General features: G+C 39.5%; 1 protein-coding gene across 2 annotated transcripts in view; it reads left to right on the top strand.

Moving 5' to 3' along the window:
• Marchf6 (membrane associated ring-CH-type finger 6) overlaps nt 1-13982 on the top strand; it is a 67672-nt gene that overhangs the window by 21539 nt on the left and 32151 nt on the right. For both annotated transcript variants that reach the window (XM_036206815.1, XM_036206814.1), the window contains exons 4-9: nt 2250-2393; nt 5456-5528; nt 7658-7826; nt 10463-10652; nt 12324-12385; nt 13151-13183. In XM_036206815.1, the coding sequence (XP_036062708.1) occupies nt 2250-2393; nt 5456-5528; nt 7658-7826; nt 10463-10652; nt 12324-12385; nt 13151-13183 (671 nt within the window). The remainder of the gene's footprint in view (nt 1-2249; nt 2394-5455; nt 5529-7657; nt 7827-10462; nt 10653-12323; nt 12386-13150; nt 13184-13982) is intronic.

Genomic DNA, 13982 nt, shown 5'->3' with positions numbered 1-13982 from the left:
TGTAAGGCTTCAGTAACTATTTTTCAGATGTCAAAAATTTTAATGATAATACTTGTGTTATATCAAATAAACAGTACTCTACTAGCAAATTATTAACTTGAAGCACAGTTTTTCATGTTGTGGTCTTTATACATTGCACCTGATTTTTTTAAAGATTTATTTATTATGTACACAGAAGAGGGTGCCAGATCTCATTACAGGTGGTTGTCAGCCACCATGTGGTTGCTGGGAATTAAACTCAGGACCTCTGGAAGAGCAGTCTCTTAAACCTGTGAGCCATCTCTCCAGTCCCACACCTGATTTTTTGTATTTAACATTTTTTAAGACTCTTGTGCTTCTCAGTACAAATACTGTAACCTATCATTAGTTTTGCTTGATATCTGACAAACATGTATAATCAAAGTTACTGTGTTTTATTTATTCATTGCCAGCAAAAATGCCACATGTATTCTTTAATAGTCCTTATTTTCTCTGGTGTATAAACTCATTACTACTTGTAAAGATTTATAGCAAACTAGACTAAATGGTTGAATGTCTTCATGAAATTTGACTAATAGAAAATATCCTGTGGACTTTTATTTTGAGGCCAATAAAAACTCACTGTATATGCTTGCTTTTCTCCTGACATGTGCAGTGTTTCCTGTAGACTTTCCTCAGGAAGCTCTGCTGTCCTTCACACCAGTGTCCTGTTGGCTGGGTGATCTGTGGCATGTGCAGACTTGCCATTTGTTAGGGCTAATTACTTATGTTTGTAGATGAGTAGTTTGTGATATTGCTCTTGAATGTTTGGTTTTTACTATTTTTGGGCTGCTTAGGATTAAACCTAGCATATTATCCGTGCTAAGCAAGCACTCTACATCTGAAATACTCGCCAGCATTGTCTTTTTGTTTAGTTTTGGTTATTTTTCCCCTCCCCCAGCTCTGTTTTTATAGATTTTAGGTCATTGATTTTATATAATAATTCCTTGTTTTGGACCCTTTGGAGAAAGAGGTATTTGAAAGACAATGTGTATTATCTGGAGTAGAGCTTTTTAATAAATAGCAGTTTTTGCTGGAACAATTCTTAGGAATTTTCTAAAATGTGGGACTATTGAACCACATCTGAATTACATTTTGCAAAGATGTCTGAATTTATCATTTGAAAATTAAAGTAATATGTTAGAATCGGGGGAGGGTTGGCTAAGTGATGTCAGTGAGCTGTTGGTCCTTCATGAAATGACTGTCTGTAGCATGAATCTTAAAAGTTCTTTTTAATGAAATCAAACCTGAGGCAGGTTATTGGGGTGAATGCTGGAAGATCAGAGAAGCAGAACAAGCCACGGTTTCCTCACCTCACCAGTTCCTCAACTGGTCTTATTTCCTCAGACTGCAAGCTTCTGAATCCTCATCCCAATGGCTCTCAGCTGAACTGTGCTCGAAAGCCTGAATGCTTACCCAGCTGAATGCTTAACTAACTACATGCTTTTCTCACTACATGCTTTTCTCCTTAGTTCCTGGTCCTCACACCTTATATTATTACCTTTCTCTTTCTGCCCCCACTCCCTGGGATTAAAGGTTGTGTTTCTGGGATTAAAGGCGTGGTCACCATGCTTAGCTGTTTCTAAAGTGGCCTTGAACTCAGAGATCCAGCTAGCTCTATCTCCCAAGTGCTGGGATTAAAGGTGTGTACCACCACCGCCCAACTTCTGCTATAGCTTACTCTTCCCATTTTCTAGCCACCATTTTTGGCTTTGTTCTAGTGGCTGTCTGTTCTCTGACCCCAGATATGTTTATTTCAGGGAACACACAATATTTTGGGGAACACAATACCACCACAACTGTCACAGGCTGTGGGGTGCCATGGCTAATACCTGCATTTGGGAAGTTCTCTGATAACATGCCTTCAGATTTGCTTTTGCCCTTGTTACCTTTTCTTGATCCTTTATAGTTTGAGAAGCCATATGATTGTATGGCTTGCATGTTACATATGTGTAAACTAATACTGCTTGAGATTAAAGGCTATAAGCAGGGGACGTAGATTTCTTCCTCTTGATGCTTTTTCCCTGCTCTGTAGCCTTTTTTGTTCATTTACATATTTTTGTTGTGGTTTCTATAAATAAGAGACTTATATAAATGTAGTAGTATTATAATGATTTGACATTCAGTGTCATATAGGAAAAATACTTAAGCACAATATCTCTACTTTGTATATATGAATTAAGTCATTTAAAAGTCCTCATGAAATCCTGTGTATTTTTTTCCTCTTACAGTTTATTCTCCAGATATGCCCTCACGGCTACCAATCCAAGACATATTTGCTGGACTGGTTACAAGTATTGGCACTGCAATACGATACTGGTTTCATTATACACTTGTGGCCTTTGCATGGTTGGGAGTTGTTCCTCTTACAGCATGTGAGTATCCATCCCTCTTCTGGAGTTATTTAATAACTTTTTTTTATTTTATAAAAGATTTATATTTTAATTGTTTTGCCTAATACTATGAATGTTTAATTAGTTGATTTATATTATCATATATTAGGAAAACCTTGTTTAGAAAACATCTTCACCAAATTGTTTCTGGAGGAGGGAAGGGGAAAGGTGTTTTTCTTAAAGACATGGAACGGTATTGGTAATAAATGAATGGCAGAGTATATAGATATGATTCTGTGGACTTTAAAACAAACAAGGGTTTTAGATACATGTAATTTTTTTTAAAGATTTTTATTTATTTATTATGTGTACAGTGTTCTGTCTGCATGTATCCCTTCAGGCCAGAAGAGGGCACCAGATCTCATTACAGATGGTTGGGAGCCACCATGTGGTTGCTGGGAATTGAACTCAGGACCTCTGGAAGAGCAGTCGGTGCCAGTGCTCTTAACCTCTGAGCCATCTCTCCAGCTCAATAATTTACATTCTCATATCTCCTTAAGTAAAACTAGCTTGACTACCTACAGAGATGAAACCGTAGGCACTGGTGGAGAGTGACTTTAGTGAGCTAGATGGAGCCAGTGAATTCTCCTACAATATAATTCAGAGGGACAGACTAGTTCGAGTAAGAGAAATAGAAGAGATGGGAGCTAGAGCTGGCATTTTTAAGTAACTACCTAGCAAGTTGTTCTACAAGGTGAGGTTACTAGAGGTTATGAAGGAGACCACAAACCCAAACAAGAGAGTGGCAAGTTCCAGATAGAACATTTTTTTTTGTAGATTTATTTATTTATTTATTACATATACAGTGTTCTGTCTGCACATATCCCTGTAGGCCAGCAGAGGGCACCAGATTTCATTACAGATGGTTGTAAGCCATGTGGTTGCTGGGAATTGAACTCAAGACCTTTGGAAGAGCAAGCAGTTCTCTTAACCTCTGAGCCATCTCTCCAGCCCTAGAACAGTTTTTTAATGTAAATTCCTCACCCTCCAAATATACTCAGTTGGAAGAACAAAATACAGACACTTCCTTCGCCTTAAGTGTTCAGAATGTTTGCCACCTTAACTTGTAAATGATATACACCTTAATCCTATCTGTATAGAGCCTGAAGCAGGAAGATCCCCCATTGGAGGCCATCTTGGTCTGCATGGGGCATAAGAACTGAAAAAGAAAAGAAATCATTCAGTTAAAGTGGAAGACAACATGCCTTTCTGAAATCAACAGATCATGCAGTCGACCATAAGTGAACGTTCGAGTTCACTGTAACAAGCTTGATTTCTGTCCTGACTTTGCATGTACACATGTGTGTCATATAATACATACTCTTACAGATGCTTTTTTTTTTTCAATTTTTAAAAATTAATTTATTTATTTATATAAAATGTGCTCTTATCTGCATGTGCAACTTTATGCCAGAAGAGGGCATCAGGTTCTGCTATAGATAGTTGTGAGCCACCATGTGGTTGCTGGGAACTGAACTCAGGACCTGTGGAAGAGCAGCCAGTGCTCTTAACTGCTGAGCCATCTCTCCAGCCCCAGACTCTCCTTTGTAGTTCTGTTCCCCATCCCTCTTCCTAGTACATGCCAGAGTTCTGAGGAACCTAATGCTGTCAGTCCACTTGGGTATTGACTGATGGTTGGTTTATTAGTTTTACTTGTTATCAGCATGTTTGCTTCCTTTTATATAGGTATGTAAGTAATTTCTATTATGGACACTTTTTACTTTTGCCCTTTTGAGTTGACCAGTAAAAGAAGCCATTGAACTCATTGAAAATGTCTGATGTAAGACTAAGGACAGTGCTTCAACTAATATGCAAGAAGTGTTCTGAAGAAAAGCCTCAGCATTTCCTTAGTCCCTTTCTAAAGCTGTAGTCTTGTTACTGCATTCTCTCTAGAATTCTGCCTTTCTCACTAAAAAACATTCTACCTTTTCTGAATAAGAGGGTTAAGGATGACAGTGAATTCTTTTATGCTTGTGTTTTCCCTCCATAGCCTTAATTTAAGATATTCTTTGTTTGAGACCTTTTGAAACTTTTTTTTTTTTAAGTCTTTTAAAAACAATTTTCTATGTGTGTGCTCTTATGCTATGGTGTGTGTGGAGGTCAGAACAGCTTTGTGGAATGTTTGCTTCCTCCAGCTTTCCATGGGTTCCCAGGGTTGAGCAGAGGTTGCTGGGGTCAGCCATCTCACTGGTCCCTGAAGGTCATTGGATTATGCACTGTGCTGAAGAAGCTTTTCAGTTCAGAGATGCCTGGTTCCCAAACTGAAATCTTTTGTTTTTACAAAAGTTACTGAATTTTGTAGTTCTAGATTTAAAAACAATCTTCATGTTATGATTTAGATCATTAATCTAGCCCGCCCAACATATAAACTCATGCGAGTCTAAGATACCTAGAACTAAGGATGTAGCTCAGTGTAGAACTCCTGTCTAGCACGTGTGAGGCCCTGGTTTCAATATGGTTCTGCAGAGACCAGCCAACACTGTCATGGATAATTTACTGTTTGCTCACTCTTTTTATGCTCTTAAAAAGTAGGTTTTGGGTTTTTTCTTTTCTTTTTTTCTGAGACAGAGTTTCTCTGTGTAGCCCTGGCTGTCCTGGAACTTGCTCTGTAGACCAGGCTGGTCTCACACCCAGAGATCACCTGCCTCTGCCTCTCGAGCGCTGGGATTAAAGGTGTGCACTACCACTGCCTAGCTAAGAAGTAGTATATTGAGGCCAGTTAGCTACCTCAGCGGGTAAATGCATTTGTCACACAAGCTTCTGAGTTTCATCCCTGGAACCCACGGGAGGTAGAAAGTTGTCTTCTGACTTCTTCACCCATATGCACCATGGTATGTGGGTGCTCATACTCAGACAACCATGCACACAGGCCTGCAAATAAAAAAATAATAAAAACTAAAACCCAGTATGAGACTCAGGCCTACAAAGAACAAGAAAGCTTGTTTTCTCGGTTCCTGTGATGTTCCACTTTACCTCTGCTTCCTTGAGCCATCTGTGAGTTCATGGTGCTAGTTGTGACTATGCTATTGTGCCCTTGTTTATAGGCCGCATCTACAAGTGCTTGTTTACTGGCTCCGTGAGCTCACTACTGACACTGCCACTAGACATGCTGTCAACGTGAGTATCAAGTATGAGAATGGAGTTTGGGCAATGTAAAGGATGTTTTTCCTCTTGTGTTTATTCCTTTTGTTTGTTTGTTATGTTTGTTTGTTTGTTTTAGTTTTTGAGACAGGGTTTCTCTGTGGTATAACAGCCCTGACTGTCCTGGAACTTGCTCTGTAGACCAGTCTGGCCTAGAAGGTCCACTTGCCTTTGCCACCCAAGAGCTGGGATTAAAGGCATATGTCACTACACTTAGCCTATGTTTTTATTCTTATTATTTGAAAATTCATCTAAGAACAGCAATTCATTTTTTTCCCTTCTAACAATTATAGCTACAGTAGAAATTGGTATGTGTAAGTTCTGTTTCTTTAAAAACAAAAGAATTTAAGGAACTTTTTTGTATTGTTGGGAGGATGTGTAAAAATAACCATGCAGTTTGAGTAGTATGCTACTTGATTTGTGCCCTGAGCATACAACACATTAAAAAGTTGCTCACTGTGGCTTTTTCTCTTCATGTGACATTAACACTTTGCTGGGCCTGTGTTGGCATGTCAGTTGACTGGCTTGTGTGCTGCCTCCTCCTTTAGACTACTGACAGAAGAATGCTAGGGTGGAGGGAGAGTATTATATATTTTCTATAGTATACAACTTTTTCCTGAAAATTCTGCAGATGTACCATATGTGGCAGCAGTGTTGTGTGCAGATGAGTTGGGTTATCTCCAGGCAAACCATCTCATTTACACAAATGTGCAAAACACAGTTCTGAGACATCATGGTGTCAGACAGCAGCCATTTTACTTGTTCACATTTCTGGAGGTCAAACTTGGTGTGGGCTTAGTTGCGCTTAGTTGGGCAGTTCATCTCTGAGCTTGTCTGAGTCACATGTGTCTTACCTGGAGCTGGATTGTCTAAGATGGGTCTGTCTGAGGTTTCGGAGTTAAACACATGGCCTCTCAACTTCAAGAAGGCTAATGGAGGCTTCTCCACAAGAAGGGCCTTGGGGCAGCATTCTGAAACTGGGATAGTGAGAGCCCATAAGCCCTTTTCTAGGCTCTGCAATGTTGGCATCCTCACCTCAGGACTAATCAAAATGAAATTAGTTCAGATGGAAGCAGGTATTAGAGAAAAGGGATCTGAAGTGTGGTTCCATTTAAAATCTACAAGAAGGTAGTTGTTTGGCAAAGAAGAGATGGAGAAGGGACATTTCAGCCCCAACTCATCCTGATTTTGATGGTATAGAAGGTCCTTTAGTAAGGGATGGTTTGGAGATACTGTAGACAGGACCTCCTTTGGAGTGATAGCAGTTACAGTGTGGGGCTTTTAGGCTGAGGTCTCTCAGACTGACCCTTCCTTAAATTTACCAGGGACAAAAAAGTAGTCAACTTTCTAACATCTGTCATTATTTTTGAGTTATGCTCAAATTATTCTGAAATCACAGACATAGATAGTGCAGGATAAGTTTCTTCAGAAAAGAAGGAGCAAAGATTCCCAAGTGTTACAAATCTCGCATTTCCATGTGTGGTTACTAAAGGAACCACACTCTGCCTCTTTGGATTTATTTTGGTATTTTTGCAGGTAGCATTAAAGCTAGGTTTACCGTGTAAAGAGTTTCTGCACCATGCATTGTGAGTTTCTCCATCTGGTCTATGGTGTACTGAGTGTCTTTCAACCTTCTGTATCTTGCCATTTTACCAGTCCCTGAGGGAGCTTCCCACCTTTCTTATTGAGTGTGTTCATTTATGTGCTTCCCTCTCAGTTACCCCTGTCAGTTAAGCTTTAAAGTGCTGTTAGAAGGATCAAGCAGAGTTGCTTACCCAACTTAGTAAATTGTATAAATGCAGTGTTTGGGTTTGTTGAGTGTTTTGCTAGATTTTTTTTTCTTACACTCCTGTTTCTTGGCTATGCTAAAAGGATAGGATGGATAGTTAGTAGCTGTATATTCTGATGTCATTTTATATCTATTTAATATAAGTATACAATAATATAAGTATATATTAGCTAGCTTATAAGATAGAATTCCAATGTCATTATATATAATCCTTTAGAAGCAACTGAATTTTACTGAAAAGTTAAGTTTTTCTGGTTGTTTTTTCAAGTGTTCTTTGGAGTTAATTGTGTCTAATTTTTTTTTTTTTTTTAAATAGGGAAAATTTGTTGGCAGATTGCTTGCAGGGCTGTTTTGTGGTGACATGCACACTTTGTGCATTCATCAGCCTGGTGTGGTTACGAGAGCAGATAGTCCATGGGGGAGCACCAATTTGGCTGGAGCATGCTGCTCCCGCCTTCAATGCTGCTGGACACCACCAAAATGAGGTAAGCCCTCTTGTGAAATGTATCTTCCTTGGGCAGCATCTGAAAGTTATTGTCACACTCTACAATCCAAACCCTTGACTTTCATGTGCCACATAAACGTGCTATGTCGTAGAAGAAGACAGTGGGAAAGTTTGGGGGATTAGGAGGACTGGAAGTGAAAAAGAATGTTTCTCCAACTATTCTTCCTAGATTGGAACAGTGTTAGTGGGAATACTAAAACATTCTTCCTTTCTCTTTGCGTGGGTCATCAGCTTAACTTGGGCCTGAAAGGTAAGAAACAATTTCCTATATATAGCTGAGTGGTGGCTGCACCTGGAATCCAGCACAGGAGACAGAGGCAGGCGAAGTTCAGTGGGTTCCAAGATAGCCAGGGCTACAAAGTAGAGAGACCCTGACTCAAAACATGTACATACGAACACATGCATGAGAGACAACTTCCTAGATAGGTTTCTGACTTGCTGCACAACATTTGGGAATGTTATACACCTATCCCAGCATTTTTCTTCGTGTGTGAAATGCCTTTTTGGTTATATAGGAAGAACTTTACCAGAAGTAGCAAACTTGGTCAGTCAGATGGCACAGTAGGAAGATATGCTTGCCACCCAATCCTGATAACCTTACTTTGGAGTTCCCAGAAGCCACAGTGTACAGAGAAGAGTTGTCCTGTCACCTGCATACGTGCAGTGTAGCATGTGCAGATCTCTCCGTGGGCATGTGCACACACAACACACAAAATTAAATTTAAAGAAGAAAAGAATTGTGTGCGGGTTTTCTTATGAGTGACGATGATGTGCTCACTTACAAGGATACTTGGCAGGCTGTTAACAGGAGGGCATAGCAAGAGGTTTTTAGTGTCTTGCCTGCTGGGAAATTGTAGGGCCAAGAATGTCACACAGATACTACTCAGTGAAGTGAAAAGTTCACACTTCATATACTTTTTTCAATGAAATAGTTGGTCACAAACTATTCAGTGGCAATTAATCTTTGTTCCTATGATTTTTTTAATATGTAGATTGATTTTATTAAGTCTGAAATCCTTTTTTACTACAGAGTACACCTTTTCCTTTGAAAAGTATGCATAGATGAACCCAACACCACAAGCCCTGTGGCACATACCCCTTGTTCTGGGGATGGAACCCAGGACCATGAGCATACTGGGCAAGCATTCTGTCACTGAGCCATATCCATAGTTGTTTTGTTAATTTTTAGACTGGGTCTCGATATGTAGCCCAAACTGGTCTCAAACTCACTTTCCTTCTCCTTCCCTAAGAGCAGTAGGGTGTGCCCATGCCTACGCAGGTAATGCTGCTAGAGAAGACCAAGAGCAGCACTGTTGCTGTTCTACCTCGTAGTTTGAAGATTTAATGTAGTTTTGTTTCAGGATTTTCATTAAATTTAATTCATGAAATCCAAGGGAATTGGTTTTTTAAAATAATTTATTTTATGTGCATTGGAGTTACAGACAGTTGTTCTGGGAATTGACCCCGGGTCCTCTGGAAGAATAGTCAGTTAATCAAGCCATCTCTCCAGCCCTGGGAATTGTGTTTGAACTTAAAAATTAAATGGAATTATGTCTTTGCACTTGATTGGTAGCAGAATTTTGATTTTTTTTTTTTTTTTTGTAACTTTTCTGGAATTGAGGATTGATGTGAATCCAAGAATTCACATATGCTAGGTAACTACCCTCCTATTGAGTCACATCCTCAGCCCTTTTATTTTTGGTTTGAGATAAAAATCTGACCACATCCAACAGTAGGCCTCAGACTTACAATCCTTCTGCTTCAAATCCACCTCTTTCCCTATAGTAGCTGGAATTACCACCCTGGGCCACCATGCTTGACTTGGTAGCCCAAAAGAGCCAGAAGAAAATGCATTTGTGAATCAATAAAGGCCAAATATGGGAAATCCTAGTCTCTAAGTCAAACTAGAAATCAGTTATTCAAGTGTTAATAGCAGCAAATTAAGGTGTATATGTGTGTATACATGTGCATACATTTTTAAAAAATGTGTTTTCATCCCTAAGGGAATTAGACATACTTATCATATTTATGTGTTTAAGATAGCCAGATTTGCCCATATTTTATAATGCTTTTGTGTGTGTGTGTGTGTGTGTGTGTGTGTGTGTGTGTGTGTGTATCTATGTTCATGTGTATGTGCCATTGTGTGCATGTGTAGGTCATAGGACAACCTTTGGTGTAAGTCCTTGCCTTCTACCTTATTGAAGACAGACAGGATCTTGGGTTCTCTCTGTAGCTGGTCCATGAGCTTCCAGGGATTCTCCTGTCCCCATGTTGGAGCACAGAATTACAGATGCTTTACTGTGCTCAGCTTTATATGGGTTCTGGGAATTCAAAACCAAGTCCTCACACTTGGGTGGCAAGTGCTTTGCTCACAGAAACCATTTTCCCAGCCCTCTAGTGCTTTCTGAAATGTGTACATTGAAAAGTGAGTTCACATTCTTATGTACCAAGTTGGTTGTAAATGAGATACATTTAAAAGAGATGACCCTGAAAGATACTTCTTTTTTTTAACTTTAGTGGGGTTGTCTTTTTTTTTCTTTCAGCATAAAGTATGATTTGTAACTAGAGTAAAACTGAGCCATGTGGGTGAATTCCTGGGCTTTTCTTTCATTTTAGGCTCCTGTAGGAGGAAATGGTGCAGAAAACGCTGCTGCTGATCAACCAGCTAACCCAGCAGGTGAGAATGCAGTGCTGGGTGAGAACCCTGATGCCCAGGACGGTCAAGCAGAAGAGGAGGAGGAGGACAATGAGGAGGAAGATGATGCGGGTGTGGAAGATGCAGCTGACGCCAACAATGGAGCCCAAGGTAGTGGCTGCTCCGTGCCCTTGCTCACTCTTGAGGACTGCTGGTCGTTCTTAGCTTGCACTGAAAACAAAGAGAGTAGTGCTTTTATGTTTTATGATGTGTCAGAGTTCTGTTCATGACCTATTCTGTTTTGACAAGCTAGCAGTTTTGAATATACATGTGCATAAGTATGCTTTCTATTAAACAGGGAACATTTTGTGTATTACAACCCTTTATACAGGATCTTTCTTTCTTTTTTTTTCTTTCCCTCCCTCCCTCCTTCCCTTGGAAAATAAATGGTTATATGTGACCAGGTTCATGTTTAGAGAAAGGAACTTGGTATAGAATTTCCTGGTTTTTTTGTTTTTGTTTTTGTTTCTTGTATTTTTCTCTTTGCTTCCATGGAGTTACTGCACTTTTCAAATAAAAAAGGAACCCCTGAAGTGTACAGTACAGGCCAGGTGCCACCTCTAGAAACCATCTTTTTGTTTTCTATCAGTGCAAACTCTGGCTCTGCGTTGCATTGTCAGAGCTCATTGCCTGTCCTCTTGTGTTATCATTATCCACTTTGCTAGTGTCTGTGTTCATAGTGCCAGACACTTGAGACCAAGTATTCAGTTGTGAACAGAATGCCTGGCCTGCCTTCCTGGAGGTGCTGGTGGAGGGAAGAAGTAGGACTGCGTTAAGTGTATGTGGGCCGCTCTGAAGATATTTGTCTTATATAAGGTTTCCCTTATATAAGTCAGAGTAAGTGACTTTTGCACTGAGACCTGAAAGATAAGAAGAAACAAAATTGATAATGGGAGCAGTCTGCTTTCTCAGGGAAAGCTAAGAGGCTCCGAGAAAACCGCTCTGGCTGCTGCTGCCCAGTGCGTGGCGGTCACCTGTCTCTTGGTTAGTGCAGGAGCTCTTGAGTAGTCTTTGCTTCTGCTCTTGCCCCATCTAGTGTGCATAGTATTCTTTCACTTTTATTTAAGTCCTGAGTGAAACAGTCCAGACTGCATACTCCTCCTCATGTATTATTTAATCCCTGTCTGTCTTGCATATTGTTTTTAAAACTCTTTTTGAGACAGGATCTCACTGTGTAGTTCAGGCTGGCCCAGATTTGCAGTCCATCTACCTCAACCTACGGAGTGGTAGGATTACAGGCTTTGTACCACCTGATCCAACTCTTACATTTTAAATATATGTATTTATTTCTAAGTGTGTGTGTGTGTGTGTGTGTGTGTGTGTGTGTGTGTGTGTGTGTTTTGTGTTCATGGAGGCCAGAAGAGGGTGATCCCCTAGAACTGGAGTTCCAGGTAGTTGGGAGCCACTTGACATGAGTGATGCTAAATTGGGTCCATTAGAACAGTCTGAGTTCTTAATCACTAACAAGCCTGAGCTTTATAAACTTTTATCTTTCGATAATTTACTCATTCATTAGAAAGTTAATCGCTTGAATTCCTTCTTTTTCCTCAAATCTAGCAGATTCATTTTTGACCCACATTGATTAGATTTGTCTTTGGCCTAATCTTATTTATTAACTTTCTAGTCCTTACCACAATCTAGCATTATCTTATAATCTAGGAAGTAAATGATGTTTGATAAAATTTTAAGTGTGGTTTAGCTCCTCAACAGATTGTAATTTAAAGTGGCTCTTGTTAGAGTCTCACATCTGTCAGTGACCTTGATGTGCACTTGTGTTTTCAGATGACATGAACTGGAACGCTCTGGAGTGGGATCGGGCAGCAGAAGAGCTTACTTGGGAAAGAGTAAGAGCTTTCACTGTCCCACGTCCTTGTGTTTCAGTCCTGTGGTGGGTTTGGAAGTTTGGGTATTTAGCTATAAACACAAATTTCATAGTTAAGTTTGATGAAAACAGTTACTATCAAGATTTAATTTCTACAAAAACCAAGTGGTGTACAGCTGTGGTACAGATGGTGACAGTGCGGTCTTATGTTCTGCCTTTCATACAAACCTCGCTCCATGCGGGAGGCAGTTTGACCTGAAATTGTGGACTTGGGAAAAACTACATAAAAATTTAAATAGGATTTCTACACTGTAATTGAAGAAAATAAAAATAATTCTATAATGACTACTGTAAGAAACTCAGAATGAGTATTTATTTATTTTATTTTTTTCTTTTTTCAGTGTTAGGCATACAAATTCATGGCTTTGGGCATGCTGGGCAAGCACTCTTTCACTGAGCTCCACCTGTCAACCTCTTGATACTGGTTCACTCTGTCTCTGTAGCTGCCTTAACTTCCCTAGGGTTGGGAGCACAGACATACACCTCTGCACACTCAGGATGGACATTTCTAGATGATGTTTTCCATATGACTTAGGGTAAAAGGAGACAAAAAATGTAATATTTAAATACACAGAATTATTATTATTTTTTTTTTTAACATTCTGGTAATGATAGGTTTAGAAAGTAGTGATTGGGAAACGTGTTTAATGATACTGATAGGAAAGCAATCTTTCTATAAGAAAAGGTCCTATGACTCTTAAATTAATGCTTATTATTTTTATTTTAGATGCTTGGACTCGATGGATCATTAGTTTTTCTGGTAAGTGGAAGTATTACTTTTGATAGAAATTATGACTTGTCTCTGTTTTCTAGTAACTCCAAATTTTTGGAGTGTGCTCCTTTTTATACTAAAAGTCAAAATAACTGACTTTTGATTACTTGATATTTGAAAGTATTATTTTGTATGTTGACAATACTAGAAATATTTAAAGGAATGTTATTTAACAAAGTTACTACATACTTAAAAAAAAATCCAAAGTTAATAGTAGTTAAAAGAGGTTGATGTTTGAAGTTGGGTTTTACATGTTTAATGCCTGCACCATTGAGAACAAAACAGCCTTTTCCATGCCACAGGTGGGAACCACAGTCTTATCTGGAAGTCTGCTGTAGGAGTAAAGCTGACTTCATTTTTTATTTTACGGTTTTTAATTTTTAAGTTTTTTCTTTACTAGTGTTTATAGAGGCCAGAGTCTGTTATCTCCTTCCACTGTGGGAGCTGGGATCAAACTCAGGTCATTAGGTTTCACAATAAGCACTTTTACTTGGAGAACCATCACAGTACCCCAAAAGCTACAACTTAAAAGTAGATGGCTAGAGCTGGAGACATGGCTCATCAGTTAAGAATACACACTGCTCTTTCCGAGGACCCAAGTTCTTTGGTTCTTAGTGCCAATGTCAGGTGTAGTTAGAGTTTTCCTGCCTGGCCCAGTCAGGACAAATCTCTCTTACCCGCCAGTCCCACAGTCGCTCAGACCCACAGTCGCTCAGACCCAACCAAGAAAGCACACAAAAACTTATATTGCTTACAAACTGTGTGGCCGTGGCAGGCTGCTTGTTAT

Source organism: Onychomys torridus, chromosome 15, assembly GCF_903995425.1.
Source record: "Onychomys torridus chromosome 15, mOncTor1.1, whole genome shotgun sequence".
NCBI lineage: Eukaryota > Metazoa > Chordata > Mammalia > Rodentia > Cricetidae > Onychomys > Onychomys torridus.
The sequence above is the reverse complement of the archived record's forward strand: the minus strand, read 5'-3'. Positions and strand labels throughout refer to the sequence as shown.